General features: G+C 44.6%; 1 protein-coding gene across 2 annotated transcripts in view; it reads right to left on the reverse strand.

The window, feature by feature from the left end:
• FARP2 (FERM, ARH/RhoGEF and pleckstrin domain protein 2) overlaps positions 1-23292 on the reverse strand; it is a 198826-nt gene that overhangs the window by 16085 nt on the left and 159449 nt on the right. For both annotated transcript variants that reach the window (XM_074964209.1, XM_074964208.1), the window contains exons 15-21: positions 22039-22128; positions 13098-13231; positions 11857-11938; positions 6834-7071; positions 1886-2016; positions 978-1046; positions 460-549 (exon numbers count right to left, since the gene is read on the reverse strand). In XM_074964209.1, coding sequence (XP_074820310.1) covers positions 460-549; positions 978-1046; positions 1886-2016; positions 6834-7071; positions 11857-11938; positions 13098-13231; positions 22039-22128 — 834 coding nt within the window. The remainder of the gene's footprint in view (positions 1-459; positions 550-977; positions 1047-1885; positions 2017-6833; positions 7072-11856; positions 11939-13097; positions 13232-22038; positions 22129-23292) is intronic.

Genomic DNA, 23292 nt, shown 5'->3' on the forward strand with positions numbered 1-23292 from the left:
TTGTCCTTGTTGAACCTCATCAGATTTCTTTTGGCCCAATCCTCCAATTTGTCTAGGTCACTCTGGACCCTATCCCTAACCTCCAGCGTATCTACCTCTCCCCCCAGCTTAGCGTCATCTGCGAACTTGCTGAGGGTGCCATTAATCCCATCATCCAGATCATTCATAAAGATGTTGAACAAAACTGGCCCCAGAACTGACCCCTGGGGCACTCCGCTTGATACCGGCTGCCAATTAGACATCGAGCCATTGATCACTACTCATACATCTCCATGGTCTTTGAGAACCCTGGCAGCGAGGCTGTTTTCAACAGCCTGGAAACACCTCACTCCCAACCAGCAGATGAGACTTTAGTTCAGCATAACTGCATGAAGTGAATGTGCCAAGAGGCCTCAGTGCACAGTGGCTTATTTATTTATTTAACCAATGCTGTGGTGCACTTTGAAAGAAACTACTTACCAGCATGCCATGCAGAGAGAGGTATCCATGAATTTTGAACTGATTGGTACCCGTGACTCCTTTGCTTGTGTACAGCAGCATATCTGAGAACTGACAGAGGAAGGAGGAATATAACCTGTATGCTTAAAAAGATATTAACAGGTACTTTTTTCACACAGATGTTTCATTTAAGTTCACCATTGTTTGTAATACCTTTTAAAAGCATGAAAATAAAGTTTCTTTCTCTACCAATTTTGTCCATTTCCATTAAAAAATTTGCTTTGTTTCTCTAATGGAGCTTGATATTAACAAGGCTTTTTAAATGTACCTAAATTAAATAAATGGGTGTAAATAAACAGTCAGAAAATGGACTGGATTACTGCTGTCCTCCATATACCATGAGAAGAAACTCAGTGAACTTTTGGTTAGCATGTTGAGCTCCATCATCTCTGTACTGGGACTCAATCCCTGAAAAACAGCTTAGTTTGTGGCTATGCCTTGAGGACACTTGATGTGTAGACAGCAAAGGAAGCACTCACCAGAAAGAACATCCTCTGCTGTAAACCTTTTTTAGTGAGCTTGTACAAGCAACCCTCCCGGATAAATTCCTGTGGGGAAAAAGAAAGTTACATCAAGCTTTGCCTTTCTCCAAGTGCACAGAGTTTTGAGGTCTCTTCCTTTTCCCAACTTTCTCCTTGTTGCCAACACCATTTGGAGTAAGTGAGAAAAGGCAATTACTGATAAAAGGCTGGACTTCAGCATACTGGCTACTGAACTAATGCCCCATTAACCTTATAGAACACTAAACTGTCCATTAGTTCTCTGATGTGCCACACTACTACTATGTAAAAAGAAAAGGAGTACTTGTGCCACCTTAGAGACTAACAAATTTATTTGAGCATAAGCTTTCGTGAGCTACAGCTCACTTCATCGGATGCATTCAGAAAAATAATATACCTAGAATCTAAAAAATCCTCCCAAAGTCACGGATACTCACAGTTAATGCTAACACTGTGGTCCCTACTCTGTTGATGTTCCTCTCATCAATGCTATATTCTCCATATTCTCTCAGGCCACTCTAAAGCAGAGGTAAATCAGAGACTGAACCAGCAGACCTAGCAGTGTGGTCATTGTTTGGTGACGTAATGTATTGCCTCTTATCCAAGGGCCAATCATAACAGCTCACCGAGTACCTGTTGTACTCAGAGTATTGCAATGGAATATCAACCTAAGTTGAACTATTTTTGTTTTTGTTCCTTACAGTACCATTACAAGGGGAAAATGTGACCTGATATACAGGCACATATCCTATGAGAACCCTTACAGGCTTTAAGATAAACACATAGTTAAAGTCTGTGGCAGGTAAATAAGTATGTCATATAAACGTTGTTCCTAAGTAGTCAAAGCCAATAAAGGCTTTAGAAGTTAAGCAAAGAAAGTTACCTACTCTGTCAGGTGCTATGAGGTTATCAATGCCAATCAAGTCATGTTGTAGCTCTGTCAGCTTCTGGAAATTCTCCAGGTGGATCAGGCTGTTTTGGAGCTGAGTTGTCATCTCTGTAACCTCCTTCAGTGCATCTGCAGGAAAAGCAACACCAACACAGATCAGGGCTCCGCAGACAAAGCCAGAGGTCCTAGCCATCAATCTACCATCAGTTATTTTGTAACACTCATTTAAAAGGGCTCAAATTTATGTATGCATTTATTTTTAATCACATGGAGAATATCATGCAACTTCATGGTAATTACATGTTTCTGGAGATTACCAGGTAATTACAATTTGTAAATCCAAAAGTAATTACCATGTAACCAATACGTTACTTTGAAAGTTAGAAAATATTACACTATATGGTATGGCAACTTCTTTGCTACGTTTATATATTTAACCAAGCAAGAGTTTCTGATGAGTATTACATCTTTTCCTCCACAGTAGGAAGCAAGGACTCATTTTCCAACTAGGCTTAAAAATATTAAAGACTGTCAAAAGTGAAAAGGAAAAAAGCTTTGGGCAATGGCAGAGGAGAAAAGGATTTTTCTATTCAAATAGAACAGTACTCATTAAAGCTATCTTTTTCTTTCTGCTACTAACAACTGTTAATATAATCTCCTATTCTGGGGTGGTGCTTTTGAAGATGATGTTGCTTTAATACAGGGACGATGGTACCAGAGTATGGCATGAGACTGATAAAGCCCCAAACTAAAGCAATTTTAAAACACAAGTGAACGCATGCTTTGACCTTAAACATTTTCCTGTCAGTTTTGTACTTTTCCATTTAGCATTTTCTATGAATTTTAAATGGTATTGAATTTACTAGACTGTATTAATTTCACAACTTGAATTTACAGCATTTTAAGCCAAAACATCTTTCTTTGTGGACTAATATCATCACTGTTTAAATGACTGTAGAACAAGTAGAATGAGCAAACCATACTTTTTGTAGGTCCAACAAAAAAAAATTTTACACACACGCGTGCACGCTCTTTCTCACACTTTAATTTATTTTCTCTTCGATAGCAAATTTGCTAATCAGTTTGTCTGTCCTGGGAAAGGACAGAGTTCAGTCTCCAGAGCTGTCAATCACATGCAATAATATCAGAAGTACTTTTTTCCCCTTCTCCCTTCCCTCTTCTAACTTGTCAAACTCAACATTGACTAACCAATACTTTCGGTTTACTTGTGTGAAAGGGGCATTTGAAAGCTATATATTTACTCAAAAGAGGGAAGAATTACCAGACATGCTATCCAAGAGAATAAATTAGCTGGTAATTTCTGTGTTTCAGGAAGGCACTTCTGGTAATCCTTTTGTGCCTGGAAAGTGACTGGGGTCAGTGTGTGAAACGCATATTACCTAATAATATATTTATAATTAAGGGAAATTTAATTCAGGTGTGTTATCTTAATTTTCAATCACAGCATGCAGGCCCTTTCTCCCAAAAATGTCTTCAACGGAGACCATAAGGTCTGATTAGCAGTGTCCGGTAACCAGATATTGATTCCACAGTTTTCTTCTATTTATGCTAACCTCCTAAAACGTACATTATGTCTAACGGTCATATAATGCTCTTTGTCATACATGATTCTGTGATGCACACCAGGCTCCATTTATCAATGGGAATTTGAGGTCTTTTCCCTGCATTTTGAATAGCATTTGAGGAATAGTGCTGGTGACTAGCCAAGTTTCTTAGTTCAGTGTAGACAGCTCTCCAGACATTAAACGTGTCATTTTTTGTTTTTTTTGTATGATGGCAAAAAGATGAAAAAAACAGTAAAACTCTGTGGACCTTTAGCCATGAAGCCAGATGGAAAAACACAGCACCTCCTGTCCCAGTGGAAGATAGGCAGTGTTTGTAGTTCTGATGCCCTCCTGGCAGGGGTAAAAGAAACAAGGAAACCCATTTTTATAGGCAAAGTGGCAAGATACTTCTTGGAATAGTTAAAATGACTTTTCATTCAATGAAGAAAAAACTAGGTTGGGAGACTTCAGTAATTTGGATGGCCTCAGAAATCCCATTATATATGATTGCAGCACCAGTTTTCCGTTATTTGAGTCTGTTACATCATCCAGTGCAGACACTGCACTTTCAGGAAACTAGCGAACACTCCCAACTCCAGGCCAATGAGTTTGAATGGGAGAATTTGTGGGATGCTGTAATCTTCATGTCCCAGGTTCCACACACCATGTCTGTATCTTATTCACACCCTTACATACGTCATGGAGATGAATTTCTGCCTTGCCATCATTAAAAAGAACACCAGTCTGATTCAAATATCCCTTGGCTTTGAGAACGAGCCTTTCATAATCTAGCTGTCAAACTTTGTACTGTGGTGAAACACTGATTTTTGAGACAGAAAGTTACATCTGAGAGGTATTAGGACTGGGTCTCAGATGACCATGTCTACCAGAATCAAAGTCTACAAGCTTTCACAAGATGATTGATGGTTTCCTCTCCTTCAGGAACTGGGGGTTGGACTGAAGACAATTCTTCACATGCAGAAAAAGTGGTGAATCCTATTACAATTCTGGCAGCTGCTCAACTGCATCCTGAACATGCTGCTGATGGGGATTTAGCTATCTGCTCTCACTGATATCACTGTCTTAGGTGGGTAGACAAACAGTAGGCCAGGGAGGAGTGAGCTGGATGCCCTTTATACCAGCTTCTTTTCTGCTTGTGGTCCCTTTTGCTGATCTGCCGTGCTGCAATCAGCTGCTTCTGATGGGCAGCTCACCTCTGCTGGGCTGAAACAAAGGTACTTCAGACATGGTGTTGCAACGTACCCTGTAGTGGGAAGGTGAGCTTCTCAGAGAGAGTGGCCAAAAGCAGGGAACTGCCTGGAAACATGAGCTCAGTGGCCTGGGAGAAGGTTGCTTCTAATCACACCAGCAGCGGGAGATGAAATAAGAATAAGCCACTCTGAGAAAGGGTTGCTTGAGTGCTATGCCAACAGGGCACCATTCAGAGAAAAGACACTCTGACCTCCACCAGCAGTAGCTGAACAAAGAGATTCCCTGCTCTAAAGGTGCTCAAATGGCACCTGTCAGTAGTATACAGGGAGATGGTGCAACTACTGGAGGAACCAACCAGGAGCCGTTCTCCTCGTGACCTGCTGCTTACGAACAGGGAAGAATTGGAAGTAGAAGTGGATGGCTACCTGGGCAGCAGTGTCCATGAGTTGGTTGAGTTCAGGATCCACACAAAAGAAAGAAAGGAGATTAGCAAAATATGGACCCTGAACTTCAGAAAAGCATAGCAAATATAGCTTTTTTGGGGGGGGAGGGGGGGCCAGATCCCTTAATGGCCCCCTCAAGGATTGAACTCACAACCCTAGGTTTAGCAGGCCAATGCTCAAACCACTGAGCTATCCCTCCCCACAAGTGTCCAGAGTGACCTAGACAAATTGGAGGATTGGGCCAAAAGAAATCTGATGAGGTTCAACAAAGACAGGTGCAGAGTCCTGCACTTAGGACGGAAGAATCCCTTGCACCGCTACAGGCTGGGGACCAACTGGCTAAGAAGCAGTTCTGCAGAAAAGGACCTGGGGATTATAGTGGATGAGAAGCTGGATATGAGTCAGCCGTGTGCCCTTGTTGCAAAGAAGGCTAACGGCATACATTGCCAGCAGACTGAGGGAAGCGATTATTTCCCTCTATTCGGCACTGGTGAGGCCACAACTGGAGTATTGCATCCAGTTTTGGGCCCCCCAGTACAGAAAGGATGTGGACAATTTGGAGAGAGTCCTGCGGAAGGCAATGAAAATGATCAGGGGGCTGGGGCACATGACTTACGAGAAGAGGCTGAGGGAACTGCGCTTGTTTAGTCTGCAGAAGAGAAGAGTGAGGGGGGATTTGATAGCAGCCTTCAACTACCTGAAGTGGGGTTTCAAAGAGGATGGAGCGTGGCTGTTCTCAGTGGTGGCAGATGACAGAACAAGAAGCAATGGTCTCAAGTTGCAGTGGAGGAGGTCTAGGTTGGATATTAGGAAACACTATTTCACTAGGAGGGTGGTGAAGCTCTGGAATGGGTTACCTAGGGAGGTCGTGGACTCTCCATCCTTGGAGGTTTTTAAGGCCTGGATTGACAAAACCCTGTCTGGGATGATTTAGTTGGTGTCGGTCCTGCTTTGAGCAGGAGGTTGGACTAGATGACCTCCTGAGGTCTCTTCCAACCCTAATCTTCTATGATTCTGTCTGTCTGTAACACAGAAGGGAAGCCAAATAAAAGTGCAAAAGGAGCTAGCACATCTGAGAACATGGTAGCCTCTGCAAGGGAAACTCACTGCTAGGCACTTGTCTGAGTGGTGCTGGTCACATTCAAACACTGGACAGGTAATCTAGAGTTCTTCAGTGGAAGCAGAAATATCGAAGAGGAAGGATGGACCAGATTGCCTGTTATTGACAGTTCTGAAGAATGTCTCCTAAGCTAAAGGGCAGAACCCAGACGGAACAATTACAAGACATATCTTCATAAGAAAAATACATATTTAGGCTGAGATTTTCAAGGCCATCTAGGGGATTAAATTTAATAGAAGATGTATCTAAATCTCATAGACTGCTTTGCAAATCTCAGTCAAGAGAGCTAGATACCTATACAGCTCCCATCTCCATAGCTATGTGAGCAACTGTCACATCCATAAAAATAGAAACACTCTCTTCCATCTCAGCCTGCAGGAGAAACAGGATAGCTTCTAGGTGGCAAGCTTGCTTTTGCATCCACATGACAGAGAGAAAGAGAGGGTGAGTTCTGTGTATAATGAAATTTTTGAGGAAAGCTAGGTCAAGGAAAGGAGTTTCGCATTTAGTTCTGAGCTGCAATACTTCTGGATTCACTAAGAGATGCTGAAATGCAAAGGATGTAAAGGAGAGAACAGAATTCAGACTAGCTCACTGTTCACTCACTCCTGCAGTCGGCATAGTCCTGGTGTTCTACTGTGTAATGCTTGCAAAGTCTCCCCAGGATCAGCTTGTAGTGTATCAGCCTCTGGATGGGCTTGAGCAGGAAAGTGTTGAGTGGCAGATAGCAAACCTTCTGCAATTCAAACTCCTTATAAACCATTTCCAGTTTCTTTAAGCGCTTAGTTGCTTTCTCCAGTTCTGTCAGGACCTCATCATGTTTCTGCAAGTAGCTGGTAAACTCCTGTTGGATCACAAGAGACACAGGAATGACTAGAAACTGGGGAAAAACCCTTAACATGGTCTAGATTTGACCAATGGACACCAAGAAACACTAGCATCCCCTTGTCCCTCATCTTCAGTTTTATTTACAATACTGAAACATGAACGATATAAACAAAAACTGTATATGCCCTGACTGTTGGTAAAAATAAACATTCGCAATACTGTACCATATATCGTAACTGCTCTATTAAAAATCTCTAATAAATATATTCATATATGGCTAGCTGGCTTTTGTTCTCTGGACAGGGTCATTACTTATATTTTATAGGTGGTGTTGGTAGCACTGCCTATTATTAAGATTGCCTGACACTTCCCACTACAAGACTCTGTTTTCAGTTGCTTTTAACTTTCCCAAACTTTAACTGTTTGGGCAGAAATTTTTCCTGCTGGGTATCTGCCTCAGGCTGAATTTTTTTTTCTGGAAAATTTCAATCAAAACAGTTTAGCTATTTCTGACGCCCAGACAGAGTGGAGGAGGAAGGCACCTGACTCGAATGCAAAGGGGACAAGAGTCGGACTGGAGGGAGGGAAAGGAGTATATTGGTACAAGAAGACAGGTGAGACTGGTAGTGGTTGGGCAAGGAGATTGAGAGCGGGAGCTGGGGAACAGGATGAAGGGGAGGCTGGGAGACATTGTGGGAGAGACCAGGAGTGGGTAGGAGAACCAGGGAGGAAACCTGAAGCCAGTATGGGGGAGGAACTCTGAGATTGGACAAGGAGCTGGGACGCGAAGGTGAAACTAAGACTGGCTGTATAAAGGGACTGGGACTTGACAAAGCCCTGGCTGGGATGATTTAATTGGGGATTGGTCCTGCTTTGAGCAGGGGGTTGGACTAGATGACCTCCTGAGGTCCCTTCCAACCCTGATATTCTATGATTCTATGACTTGAAACCAGACGGAGGTGGGGTGAGGGAAATGGGTATTGGGGGGCCAAGGAGACAGATCAAACAAGAAGCTGGGGAAGAACTGGGATAAGGAAACAGGGAGATGATGGGGGAGACTAAGATTGGACAAGGAGCCGAAGGAGGGATACTGGGACTGGGAACCGATGGCAGTGGTGGGGAGACATGGACATGACTGGAGGGCAGAGGTTGAGTGGGGAAGAGTGGAAAGAGATCAGATGACGAGTTGGGAGGGGAGAACTGGCACTGCCTGGGCAAGGAAACTGGGACTGGGAGTTGGGGTGGGGGTGAGATTGGGACTCTGACAGTGAGCCCAAAAGGGAGAGACGTGGTGGGCAAGACAACTGGGTCCGTGATGAGAAGCCTAAGGTGAGGAAATTGGGATAAGGAGCCAGGGGTGTGGAAGAGATCAGACCAAGGACAGGTTGGAGAGGTTGGGGCAGAAGGGGTCAAGCTTGAAGGGGACCAGAGAGGACAGAGAACACTCCCCTCCCGAACTTGAAATAGAACCCAAGATTCCTGAATCTCAGCCTATACAATTTGCCTCCCTTGTGTATATTCATTATGATAAAGTCTTTAATTATCTGTTCACATACTGTTTTTTCCACAGGACACCTGCCTCATTTGGTGCACAGGCTGGGCCTGATCTGGGGATGCATTAGCACTGTATGGCCAAGGAGGCTGTTGTCTGTAGGATCCTTGCTTCATTTGTTGCAGAATTTATATGGTATGTAGCAATGAGGCGTGGGATTGTAGGGGGAAAAAGGAGGGTCCCATGGCTAGGGCATTTGAATGCTGCCTTGGAGAACTGGATTCTATCCCTGCCTCTGACACAGAGTTCCAATGTGATGCTGGGCAAGTCACTTAAACCAAACTTTTGATAGGTGATCACTGATGGCATGTTCTTCATTTTCTGGGTGTCTGACTTGAGACCCTGGGATCTGGGTTACAGAAGTGCTAACCACTCAGCTGCAACTGAAGTCAATGGGAGCAGTGTTTTGAACATATAGCATATAGTTTGTCTTTCTCGCAGAGGGTAGAATCAACTTCGTCTGTACGAAGTGCAAGTTGGTCTCCATATTGGAAGAGAAGGTTAAAGGACTAGAGACCCAAGTATCAACCCCGCGTTGCATCAGAGAAAATGAAGATTTTCTTGACAGAAGTCAGCATTTGGTACTGCAGGCACAGCATGCTGAAGAATCAGAGAGGGCAGTGCAGAACAGGGAAGAAAATTGGCGGCATGTGACCTCCAAAAGAAGAAAGAGGAGAACCCATGTACCCCCAACGCAGATAGAGGCTCTCTGCACAGGTACTATGGCGGAGAATGGTTTGGAACAGTCATCTGAGGGAAGGGATCAGAAGGAGACCCCATTGACCAGAAGGCATGGGATGCATTGTCCTAGAGATGGGGGTTCCACGACCACCACTCCCAAGAGGAGGAGACAGGTGGTGGTGGTGGTCACGAAGTCCCTCCTAAGAGGGATGGAGTCATCCATCTGCCTCCTGTCCAGACCAGGAGACTTGAGTAGTGTGCTGCTTGTCTGGAGCTAGAATTCAGGATGTGACTGAGTGTCTGCCGAGTCTGTTCAAGCCCTCAGACCACTACCCCTTCCTACTTCTCCACATGGGCACCAATGATACTGCCAAGAATGACCTTGAGTGGGTCACTGCAGACTATGTGGCTCTGGGAAGAAGGATAAAGGAGTCTGAGGCGCAAGTTGTGTTCTTGTCCATCCTCCCTGTTGAAGGAAAAGGCCCAGGTAGGGACTATGGAATTGTGGAGGTAAATGCGTGGTTACACAGGTAGTGTCAGAGAGAGGGCTTTGGATTCTTCAACCATGGGATATTGTTCCAGGAAGGAGGATAGCTAGGAAGAGATGGGATGCACCTAACTAAAAGGGAGAAGAGCCTTCAACTAGCTGAAGTGGGGTTCCAAAGAGAATGGAGCTAGGCTGTTCTTAGTGGTGGCAGATGACAGAACAGGAAGCAATGGTCTCAAGTTGCAGTGGGGGAGGTCTAGGCTGGATATTAGGAAACACTATTTCACTAGGAGGGTGCTGAAGCACTGGAATTGGTTACTTAGGGAGGTGGTAGAATCTCCATCCTTAGAGGTTTTTAAGGCCCGGCCTGACAAAGCCCTGGCTGGGATGATTTAGTTGGGGTTGGTCCTGCTTTGAGCAAGGGGTTGGACTAGATGACCTCCTGAGGTCTCTTCCAACCTTAATCTTCTATGATTCTATATAAAGTGATATATGATGCTAATTATGCTGAAAAATTAGGTCCAAGGTATTTCAAATGGGACATTCCAAAATTAAGAGATATTTTTCATATTTATTTCTCTGTGACTCAGTTCCCAATTTCTAAAATGCAGATGACCCTCCATCTCACAGGATGGCCTGGGGCCACATATTAAACAACAAGGATAAAAGGAAATATTGAATAATTGTTCATTAAGAGAGCCATCCTGTGCCCTGAATGAGGCAGGCATCCTGTGGAAAAAACAGTATGTGATCAGATAATTAATGACTATCATAATGCATATAACACAAGGGGGCTGAATTAGGGTTGCAGAGGCAGCCTTAATTCTGGTGTTTCCTAATTTTTGAGTATATGCCATACCAAACAGTAACATGAATCTGGAAAGAAAAAATTAAAAAGTTACAATACAGTTGCTATTGCTGCTTAGTAGTAATTACAATTTACAATCTACGAAGAGTTTACATAATATTTAACAATCAAAGAGAAAGGAGCTAGTACTGGCAATGTGGACATGTGTAAAGGTTGCAAGCAAATGAAAAACCAGTTTAAGCAGAGTAAGCTTTGGGACTGACTGCAAGCCCGAAAGAGAGAGACTAGAACTCAGAGAGGTGGAGACAGGGTCGTGGATCCAGGAGTATGGAAGAGACTGGCATAAGGATTTGTGCCCACTATAGTAAAGACTCCTCTCCAGAACCTGGAATGGAACCCAAAGTTAAAGTAGTTTAAAGACAGCAGGACTGACACCCCCCCCCCACACACACACACACAAAAATCAAACAAAACCAGATGTCCACTGAGACAGAGGATAAAAAATTCTGTAGAAATTAGTTACTATGGTAGAGACTGGTTGCATCAAAACCATGGTATTTTTAACCATCTCTTATAGTTCGTGTTATAAAAACAAACTGAAGATAGATCAAAAAGGCAGATACGGATAACTCCAATGACTGAAGAACCCAGTATACTGTTACTTTTCCACAGTATATTGTGGATAAGAAAAATGGAAAGAACATGACTGAGGGACATCAAAATACCCCAATATGAAAACAGCAATTGCATCTATGGAATGACCAGAACAGGCAGAGGTGCCTTGGAATTTTCTTTCTTAGGACTTGTCTACATGGGGAAATTGACCAGTATAGCTATAGTGGAATAATAATTTTGCTACAACTATGCTGGTATAACTGTGTGTGAACACTATTCTCGAATAAAAATTATTTCATTCCAGAATAATTACTCCAGAGTTTAAAAAAAAAAGAGCAGAGTTACACTGGCATCACTATAGTGGAATAATTGTTCCTTTATATCTATGCTGTTTAATCTCCTCATGCAGACAAATGCTTAGTCTTCTAAACAGCCAGCTCTTATCTGGTCTTAGATGTAGGTGGAATAAAATACAATGGCAGTGTTAGTTGCTGCAAATAGTCTCCTGTTAAATTTTGTTTTAAAGTAATTTACAAACCATAATCAATTAATTTACACATCACTGAGTTGGGTGAAAATGCTACAACTGGAACTACTACCCTGTCAATAAGTGATACTGAACTTAAAATCTCAGAATTTCAAGAGTCAATTCTTCTACCTTCAGCATGCACATGTTCCTCAGCATGACATCTCCAATCCGTTGACAATCTCCTTTCACGTAAGCGTTGGATCGTCCTTCCCTGAAATAAACACAAACAATGGAATGAGAAACTGTACTAAGATGAGGGCCCTGGATACACAATTTTTTGAGTGTACTAAAGATGACTTTTGGATAACAAAAGGAGACAAGACTAGTATTCTGCCTTGCCATCCATCTCCCCATGCTTCCTACTTCAGTTGAAATCATGGGGAACAGCAAATATGGTGGCCACAAAAAAGAACAACCAACCACAACCACACCTACCCCACAATCACATGAGGAAAGGATCAGAAATTAACTCCATGATGAGGTTAGTATAACTGTTCAGAGATTTGTAAAAATAGTCTTGACAGGGTACATCTGAGTTTGAGTTATTTTTGTTAGTTTTTGTACACTGTATTTGTTCACTTCTGCTCTTTCAGAACTAGGCTGCTGTAACCGAATACAATTATTTGGCTTATGCCCTTTATGGCATAATCTTCACAAGCTGAGGCACAACCACCACGTCATGAAATCCATGGTCTACACAGGGAAAATTTGGTTTGCTACTATAAAGAGGTAGAAAAATCACTAAATCAATTAAATTCCATGAACAGAACGTAGCACATTGGACCTATGATGGCTAGTTGGATTCCAGTATGCTATGTCTCGGGCTACAGAAAATAACACAAAGGTCATTGGTCCTGGAATCCCTTCTCTAAAATCAGAAAAGCTGTTCTGTGAGAAATAATAGCTTTGCTTATGCATTTTTTATTCATAGAAACATTTGTTTTCCAGTTACTTTAACCAGACAAAGTAAAATACCCCAAAGAACATGTACTATTATCCTTTTGACCTTGTGTTTCTTCTCTTTGCTAGGGCCAGGAAAACGGGGTCAAAATTTTGAAACAGGGAGCAATAGGTTCTGCTACAAAAAACTCACATCTGTGTGTGCTGAGTACATAACTATACACAAAAAGTGTGGTCAGGCATGCCATTATATAATTTACATGTACAAATCTGAGGGATTGTGGGGACAATGCATGAAACTGTGGCCTTTTAAGAGTATTCCAGCTGTAGTTTTTCCCCTTCCATAATTTATATTTTTAAAAACACCTCTTCATTTATTCCTTTTACACAGTTTCAGAAGTGCCAAATTGTACAGATTTGAAGGATCATCTACAGCCTTCGCCTGAGCATACAGCTCTATTAATTCTTACCAGAGTGCTAGCCTCTGCTCCATTTCTTTCAGGAAACTTCGGTGAAACTCATAGATTGGATCTATGTTAGAGAAGAGCAGTGTCATCAGACCTTCAGGCATGGCGTTCTCCTTGATGACTGCACTGCGGAACCACTGCAGGAGAAAATATAAATAATGATCATTTGTCAAAAGTTATTAACAGACAATCTGAATTTTAGCTCCTGAAGATACAGGGAGAGAAAGAGCAGGAGGGAAGGGGAAACGTCTAGGGAAGAGATCATCTAGAGAATATAAAGAAAGATGCAATTTCTCTCCTCGTCAAGCTTCAAAAACTTGAAGCAAGTCATTTGGCCCCAGCCATAGGCATATTCCATGTTCCAGTGGCAAGATGCAGATAGACCATTCTACAACCATAGTAAATTATGTGATTCTGGAACTTTCCCACAACCAGTGTTGTATAACTGCTTTTATTTCAGCACTAATGTAATGGTTCTTTTGTAAAGCTTGTAACAGTAAACTGAGTTATTCAGCAGTTGAAGACATTTTGCTTTGTATTATATATTTTTTCTTAATATCTTTAGTTCTCAGTGTTTTCACAGGGAGGAAGGGAACATACCTTATGTCTTTGAGGAGCCAGGTATTTCAGTTATCTTATGTACAGTTTAGAATTTCTCAGGTGAAAGAAGAGGAAGTTACTCACATTGTGCAGTAATGATGGTTCTTTGAGATATGTCCCCCCTATGGGTGCTTCACTGTAGGTGTGCATGCATCCCCACGCTGCCGATCAGAGAATTTCAATAGCAGTCCGTCCCATCTACACATGTGCATTGCCTCACCCACCATGAGGCAAGCTAGCATGCGCAGGCATTTCCCTCTCAGTACCTTTGCTACCGCAGTGTTTATTAGCGAAACTCCAAAGTAGAGGGTAGGAGGGTAGGTTGTGGAGCACCCATGGAGACAAACATCCCAAAGAACCATCATTACTGCACAAAGTGAGTAACTTCTTCTTTGTCTTCGGGTAGCATCCCTATGGGTGCTCCACTGTAGGTGACTCCCAAACAGTTACCTTGTGCAGTAACTGAATTTCTTCAAGACGTGTGTCCCTGTGGGTGCTCCACTTCAGATATCGATGCGTCTTGGCACCATCAACCAGAGACTTATGGTAGCAATGTCCGCACAGGTTGTGCGTGCGCAGTAGGCATCTTGTGGTGCCGTTGGTGCCGCGTCTAGCATGCTCACAACCCAAGCCCTCCAGTTCCTTCTCTATCACAGAGTCCTAGCGACAAACTCCAAAGTAGAGGGGAGGAGGGTGGGTAATGGAGCACCCACAGGGACACACATTTTGAAGAACCTCAGTTACTGCACAAGGTGAGTAACCCTCTCTTCTTCTTCAAGTGCTGTGGGTGCTCCAATTCAGGTGACTGTAAAGCAGTGCCACTCGGAAGGCAGGAGGAACTTCAGGTTCATTTGAGTCGTAGAGGTAAGTATGCTTAGGCCAACTATGGCATCAGCCCTGGAATCTTACGTGATTCCATAGGGCTCAGTGAATGTGTGGACAGAGGTCCAAGTGGCCACCCTACAAATCTCTAGTATTGGAACATTGTTTAGGAACGCTATAGAGGTTGAAACTGATCCTGTGGAATGGACTCTGATGTGGGTAGAAGAGTCCGCATTCCGAATATGACAGCAAATGTTGAATGCATGTAGAGATCCATTTAGACAGTGAGTGGATATTGCACAGCCTTTCAAACGCTTGGTAGTAGAAATGAAAAAAGTCTAGGAGATTTCTGGAAAGGTTTGGTCCTTTCCAGGTAAAACGCTAATGGCCCCCTGATGTCCAATGTATGCAAGACAGTCTCTGCTGGAGTCTCATGAGGCTTGGGATAGAACGTAGGAAGATGGATTGGTTGGTTCATATGAAAGGATGATGTTACCTTTGGTAGAAAATTTGGGTGCGGACGTAGCATGACCTTGTCTTTGAAGAATATTGTATAGGGAGGATCGGCCATGAGAACCCCTATCTCACTCACCCTTCTGGCAGAAGCAATAGGAGAGAACAGGTGGCTCAAATGGTGTTCTGGTGAGTCCTTTCAATACCAGACTGAGGTCCCAAGCCGGAGTAGGTTGGCAAACCTCTGGGTAAATGTTCTGGGGACCCCTGAGGAAGTGTTTAGCAATGGGGTGTGCGAAGACTGAGGTCCCATCAGTCTTATGATGGAATGCTCTAATGGCCGGGTGGACTTCCATCGAGCTTGTTGCTAAACCCGAGCATTTCAGCTCCAGTAGGTATTCCAGCACTAATGGTAGCAGTGTTGTGGAGGCCGGTATGTGTTTTTCTTGACACCAGGAGGAGAATCTCTTCCATTTTTGAAGGTAAGTATTACACGTGGTCACTTTCCTGCTGTTTAGTAATACATGTTTGACTTGTTCCGAGCAGGCTAGTTCGCCATAATGGAACCACGCAGGAACCACATTTGTAGATGGAGTTTCTCCAGATTTGGGTGAAGAGTGCGACCGTTGTTCTGAGTCAGTGGGTCCATTTGGCAAGGGAGAGCTTGAGGGGCACATATCGCCATGTGCATCAGGGGCACATATTGCCATGTGCGCCATATCCCTACCATGCTTGCCTGGACTACACCAGGACTCTGAAGATGACCTTGGCCTTGTCTAGGCATATCTTGTGTACCACACATGATATTAGGGGAATCGGTGAGAACACGTACATGAGTTGTACATCCCATTTGATGAGGAAGGCGTCCCCCAGTGATTGTGGTCCCATTCCTGCTCTCGAGCAGAACATTGCACATTTGTGGTTTGTTGGAGATGCGAACAGGTCGATGAGGGGAATGCCCCACCGGCAGAATATGGATAGCAGGACTCCTTCATTCATTTCCCATTTGTGGTCTCAAGAGAAGTACCTGCTGAGCGTGTCTACCTTCGTGCAGTGATGAGCTGCCAAAATCTTAACAACGGGTTCCCTCCTCACCCCATGAGGGGGTCGTTGCCCATCCCCGCCCCTGAGGACCCCTGTCCCATCCACCCCCTTCCCCTGTCCCCTGACTGCCCCCAGAACCGGGCAGGAGGGTCTCGTGGGCCACCGTAGTGGGTGCCCACCCCACCGCTAAGAGCCAGAGGCACCTGCCGGGGGGCAAGGTGTGGAGTCCCAGCGGTGTTTACCTGGGGCAGCTCCCAGGAAGCATCTGGCAGGTCCCTCTGGCTCCTAGGGGCGGGGGAGCGTATCTGGGGGGGAGCAGGGGGAGCGCCTGCTCCCCCACTGATCATATCAAAAGTGGCACCTTAGGCACCGACTCCCTGGGTGCTCCGGGGCTGGAGCATCCATGGGGAAAATTGGTGGGTGCAAAGCACCCACTGGCAGCTCCCCACCCCACGCCTGGCCCCAGCTCACCTCACCTCTGCTCCGCCTCCTCCCCTGAACACACCGCCCCGCTCTGCTTCTCCGTGCCCCCCTCCCCCGGCTTCCCGCGAATCAGCTGTTCGGCGGGAAGCCGGGGAGGACTGAGAAGCAGGCCGCGGCTTCACACTCAGGCTGAGGGTGGCGGAGGTGATCTGGGGCGGGGAGCAGTTCCCCTGCGCGTCCCCCTCCCCGCCGGTTACCTGCTGTGGCACGGGCGGCCCTCCTCGCGCCCCCCCCCATCCGAGCTCACCTCCGCCTCCCTGGGCCTGAGCGGGATGCCGCCGCTTGCTTCTCAGCCTGCCCCCGCTTCCCGCGTGAACAGCTGATTCGTGGGAAGCCTGGGGGGGTGGAGAAGCAGAGCGGGGCAGCACGTTCAGGGGAGGATGCGGAGCGGAGGTGAGCTGGGGCTGGGGAGCTGCCGGTGGGTGCTCTGCACTCGCCAAATTTTCCCCTTGGGTGCTCCAGGGCTGGAGCACCCGTGGAGTCGGCGCCTAAGGGGCCACTTTTGGCTGGTTAAATTTAGAAGTCCTTTTAGAACCAGTTGTCCCTCGCGGAACAACTGGTTCTAAAAGGGCTTCTAAATTTAACGACCAGTTCTAGTGAACCGGTGCGAATCAGCTCCAGCTCACCACTGCCTTCGTGTTCTGACAGCCGGGAAGGTAGGATGTTGAAATGTTTATGTTGTGGTGTATGCACCAGTTCCACAGTTTCATGGTTTCAGTGCATAATGAATGAGATTGATGGCCCCCTTGGCAACTGATGTAAAACACGCAGGCAATGTTGTCAGTCATTATGCAAATTGATTCGTTGTTTATGTGAGGCAGGAAGTGTCTGCTGGCACTGCAGACCATGCATAGCTCTAGTATTTTGATGTGTAGCTGAGTCTCTGCAAAAGACCGTTTGCCTGGAACCATGTGCTGATGCATGTGGGTGCCCCAGCCTATCAGTGAAGCATCTGTCATGATTACTATTGATGTGGGTTCCTGTTGGAACAGGATGTCCATGCATACATTTTCTGGTCTTGTCCACTAGTGTAAAGAGTCCAGGATACAGGGTGGTACTGTAAGTCGTTTGTGCAGTCTGTGCTTGCTGGGTATGTATACGGAATTTGTCAGGGTTCCCCCCCACTCTGAAAGACCCCCCTAAGCTAATATTCTACCATCTTAGGTTAAAACTTCCCCAAGGCACAAATTCCTTTCCTTGTCCTTGGATGGTATTGTTGCCACCACCAAGTAATGTACACAAAAATTCAGGGCAAGGTCACTTGGAATCCCTATCCTCGCAAAATATCCCCCCAAGCACTTTCACTCCCTTTCTTGGGGAGGCTTGAGAATAATATACCAACCAATTGCCTGAGCAATGTGAGCACAGACCAGACCCTTTTCTTCAGGACACTAAAAATCAATCAGGTTCTTAAAAGAAGAACTTTATTATAAAGAAAAAAGTAAAAGAATCACACCTGCAAAATCAGAATGGAAGGGAACTTTACAGGGTAAGAAAAAGATTTAAAACACAGAGGATTCCCCTCTAGGCTCAGCTTCACAGTTACAAAAACAGGAATAAAACTACCTCTGTACATAGGAAAAATTCACAAGCTAAAACAAAAGATAACCTGACGCATTTCCTTGCCTTACTTACAATTTCTGTGATTTTAGATGGATTATTCCAGGTATATTTTCAGGAGATGCTGTACCTGCTTGGCTTCTCTCTCCGTCCAGAGAGGGAACAACAAAGAGAACAAACAAACAAATCCTTCCCCCCCAGATTTGAAAGTATCTTCTTTCCTCATTGGTCCTTCTGGTTAGGTGCCAACTAGGTTATTTGAACTGTTTAACCCCTTACAGGTAAGGCAATTCAGTACAGCTGCCAAGGAGGGATTTTATGCTACTCTTTCCTCTATATTTATGATAGAGCGTAACCAGCCCTGTAGGCAGGGCATATGTAATCCTGCATGTTGTACCTCAAACACTGAGGCTGCCATGTGTCCTAGCAGTTGCAGGACAGTACGAACTGCTATTTGGGGGCTGACTCTTACCTCTGAGATAAGGTTTGTCAGAGTTGCAAATCTGTTCAGGGGCAGGGATGCCTTGGCTTCTATGGCATTGAGATGCGCCCCAATGAAGTCCAATTGCTGGACAGGGATTAGATTGAATTTTCTTTCATTTATCTGTAGCCCTAGATCCCTGAAGAGTGCTATTGTCATCTGGACTGTGCCCAGTGCTTCTTGTTGAGTTGGGCCTTTGAGAAGGCAATCATTCAGGTAAGGGAAGATCATAATTCCCTGTTTGTGTAGATGTGCCGCTACTACCGCTAGGGTTTTGGAGAAAACTCTTGGTGCAGTAGATAAGCCGAATGGTAGTACTATGTACTGGAAATGTTTGTGTCCTACTGAGAATCACAGAAATTTCCTATAAGCAGGGTATATGGCAATATTAAAATACGTATCTTGGAAGTTGAAGGCTGAAAACAAGTCCCCCTTTTGCAGTGCTGGAAGTATCGTGCCAATGTGATCATCTTGAACTTTTGAATGTGTACAAACTTGTTGAGCTTCCTGAGATCCAAGATAGGTCTCCATGCCCTGTTCTTATTCAGGGTCAAGGAGTACTGGGGGTAGAATCCCTTCCCCCTGTATTGTGAAGGTACTCATTCCACGGCACCTAGTTGTAGAAAATGATTGACTTCTTGCCACAACAGGTGCTTGTTAGAAGGTTCCCTGAAGAGGGACGGGGAAGGGGGGGAGGGTAGATGGTCGGGAGGTAAAGGAGATGGTATATCCAATCCTACGATCTCTAAAACACCCATTGGTCCATGGTTATTAACGCCCAGATGTGGTAGAATGGGTAAAGCTGGTGACCAAAGCATGGGGACGGATCTGGTATAAGCACTGCCTGGTGAGGGAGGTCATCCACACCCTCAACCAAAACTTCAAAATTGTTGTTTGAGTGGAACTGTTTGAGAAGTCAATGGTTGAGATTGAGGTGTTCTCCGTCCCTGCAAACGTAGGCATTGTCTTTGATTCTTGAATTGCCTCTGTTGCTGTCGGTTGAAAGAGGAATCCCTGTTCCATTTAATAAGGCTGGCATCATCTTCTCTTCGCAGGTGGAGTGTAGATCCCCAAATTGCAAAGAGTGGCTCGAGAATCTTTCATTGAGTGGAGCACCTCGTCCGTCTTGGCCAAAAATAGTTTCTCTCGGTCGAAAGGTAGGTCCTTGACCTTGGATTGGAGTTCTTTAGGTATGCCAGAGGATTGTAGCCAGGATACCCGGTGCATAACTACAGCCGTGGCCATGGTTCTGGCTGCCCTGGCCATGATGTCCAAAGACGCTTGGAGGGCTGTTTTAGCTATGAGTTGACCCTCATTTACAATGGCCTGAAATTGTGATTGTTTCTGCTTGGGGAGCTCCACTGAGAACAAGCTAAGTTTCCCATAATTATCATAATTTTATTTAGCCAGTAAGGCCAAATAGTTGGCGATTTGGAACTGTAATGTCGCTGAGGAGTAAATTTTTCGCCCGAAGATGTTGAGCCTTTTGTGGTTCTTTATCTTATGGGGTCGATCTAAACTGTTGTTGTTTGCCACACTGATTAGCGGCATCAACTACCAAGGAGTTGGGAGGTAGGAGCGAGAAGAGCAAGTCCACCCACATATCACTTTCTATCTGCCCTTTTGCATGTCGGAGAAATTGCGGCCAGTGTCTGCCAGACTGTTTCTGCTGGTTCGAAAATTGCTCTGCCCATCAATGATGCAATTTTGGAAGTAGATGAAGGTTGTAACATTTGTACCAACTTGTGTTGGTTTGTCTGCACTTCCTCCAGTGGGATGTCCTGGCTTTGGTTGACCTGCTTAAACTGTTCCTGAAACTGTTTGAAGTCATCTGCCAAGGTAGGCGGTGGTGGCATGATTACCTCATCCAGGGAGGAGGAAGAATTGTGAGCAGGAGATGTCGCTTCCTGATCAGTGCCTGTTTCTGTGTTAACCCCAACATCCTGAGCCTCACTTGGCTGAGGGGTGGGAAATTTGGGATTAGACCTCAGCTTGCCTCTTTATGAGCCATGGATGGCCTGGAGTGGGGGCCCCAGTAAGTTGCCCAGGGTTCCCAATGTGTCCATTGCATTGGGAAGGCCATCAGTGGATACATCCACTGCAGTCCATATCACGGTTGAACTGGATGGTTTTAAGGGTATTTGGGCCCCATCTGGCTCCAGGATGGTCAGTGGTCTTTCGGTGATGAGTGGTGCGGTGAGAAAGTGAATGGTTCCTGCACATCATCATCATCATCTTCACTGGACAAGTGTACTGCGTCATGAACAGTATGGCGATCTCCTCTATAACTTACAGGAGAGCCCTCAGTACCGAATAGTGGGGACGGCGGTGCCTACGAGACAGTTAAGTCACTCTGTTGCAGTAGATTCTGTGATGATTCTGATATCGGTACCGTCAGGGCACTCTTATCGGTGATGACACTGGTGCCATCAGTTGTTGTGTTGGTTTAGTTGGCACGGTCAGTGCCGACTTGGTTTTCTCAACCAGTGCCGACTGCGATGTTGGTGCTGTGGGGGGGGTGTGGGGGGGGCATGGTGCCTGAGGAGATGCTTGGTACCGAGTCTCTTATGGGTGAATTCGGTGCTGTGGAGGAGACACCTCGCTGTCTGTGCCTTGACTCTGCCTCCTTCGCTCGGGACTCGGTGGTGCCTGGAGCATCGTAGGTGCTCACTTGAGCATGTGTCAGTAGTGACCTGGCAGGAGACCACCTATGTTTCTGCAGTGCTCTCTGCATAGACGCCTGCACCCTCTTCCTCAGTCTTTTAGAAGGAAGTACATCTCCTGTCCCTGCAGGGGGATGGGGGGGTGTGCCCAGAGAGGAGGTCTGTTGGTCTGTCTCTGGTTGGAGAGATTTCTCCATCAGTATCATTTTCAAGCAGAGATTTCAGTCACGCACGGCTCTCACTTTCAGATTACTGCAGTGGGTGCACTTTTGCAGGATATGCGCCTCCCGAAGACTTCGGACACACACACAGTGTCCGTCCAAAACAGGCACTGCTTCGCGGCAAGAGCCACATTGCTTAAAGCCTGGGGAGTCAGGCATCTTAACGGTTAACTGACTCCGGTGTGGGGAAACTACGGGGAGGGTAAACTGGGAACATAAATGTTTTTTTTGTTTTACTAAAACTATCACTAACACCAATTACAAATATTAGAAAGACTAACTACTTAAACTGCTATTTTTAAAAGTTTGGCGAGAGTGATGAACAGTGCCCCTGAGCTCAGTCTTCAGCAGAGGATGGCTGAGAAGGAACTGGATGGCTCAGGTCATGCGCGCACTAGACACGGCACCAATGGCACAGCAAGATGCCTACTGTGCACATGCGACCCACACGGACACTGCTACCATAAATCTCCAATGGACGGTGCCAGGATGCACCGACACCTGAAGTGGAGCACCCACAGGGACAGCACTCAAAGAAGAATTTCTATTTTTTCAAGTTAATGGTTAAAAACCTGGTCTGAGGAACAAGAACATTAAAGAAAGTTTAACACTCTTACTACTGTAATAACTTCTAGGTCTTTCACATATGTCCGTTCAGTAGCAAGAATCTCCTTTGCTATGAAATACACCTTGTCTGTTGGACATTGCTGAAAGAAAAGAAAACTACCAATTAGAATTAAACAAACATACATATATTACATTTCTTATGTTTAATCATGAACTCACTTTCAACCAGTTACTGTATCTCATGGGGAGAATTCAAGCAATGTTACTTTGGCAAAACTGTTACCTCCTGCTCCAAAAATGGAATGTTTCATTTCCAGAGCACTGGTAGCCAGATCAGTGTTGGATTTCTCAGACAAACAAATTTGTTGTAAAGTATTTTTTATTTGAGTCTAAAAGAAACCTCTAAACTAAATTAGATAACAATACCACTTACACTTAGATAGCACTTTTCATTCCAAAATCTCAAAGCACTTTACAAAAGTGGGAAAGGTATTATTTCAGCTTTGACAGATTTTAAATGATTCTGTAATAAATTTAAGTACGACTTGTGTTTCTAATACAACAGCATCAGTGTTTTGTCAGTTTCCGAATCACTCTGCTTTCATTTACTCAAAGGTGACACTAATTAGCAAAGCTCTTGACTCCTACTGATGTAAAGAAATTCCCAAATTCTTGTAATTTCTAATACCCCTACTCCAGTTCAGGAGCGCTTTCCTCCAGAAGTCATCCCATTAAACTTCAGTGGGATCACTTGCGGAATAAGAAACTAGTCAACGTGAATAAGGCATCAGAATCTGGTCCTTTGGTAGCTTTACTTTAGACACCTATAATCATCTTGCATAATTTTACCTGACATTAACCTAAAGAGTCTTATTTTATCAATTTTCTATTCCCGTCAAAAAGCAGTATAACCTCAGTGGGGCTCCCTCTCATAAACAGTCTTTCCACAGTACACCATAGTTTCTCTAACCTCTCTGAACAACAGAGATCTCATAGTTCCTTTAACTTTCTGACTCCCTTCTGTTGTACTTTTTTTCATTTCTAAAAATATTCTATTTATAAACAGGTTGAACAATACATCACATTTCAAATGTGGCCTTACTAATTCCTTATACATTGCTAGAATAATTTCTGCTAAGAGAAACAAGATGCCATTTTGTACAATCCAGTCATCTTCATTATTCCCCTCTTTAAATTACAAGTAAATATTGTGCTAGAGGTGTTCACATCTACTCATCACTGCCATAATTACTGTGAGTGCTCAGTATATCACAGAACACAATTAGGGCTCTAAGTTTATAGGA

This window comes from Natator depressus, chromosome 9 (genome assembly GCF_965152275.1).
Source record: "Natator depressus isolate rNatDep1 chromosome 9, rNatDep2.hap1, whole genome shotgun sequence".
Classification (NCBI taxonomy): Eukaryota; Metazoa; Chordata; order Testudines; family Cheloniidae; genus Natator; species Natator depressus.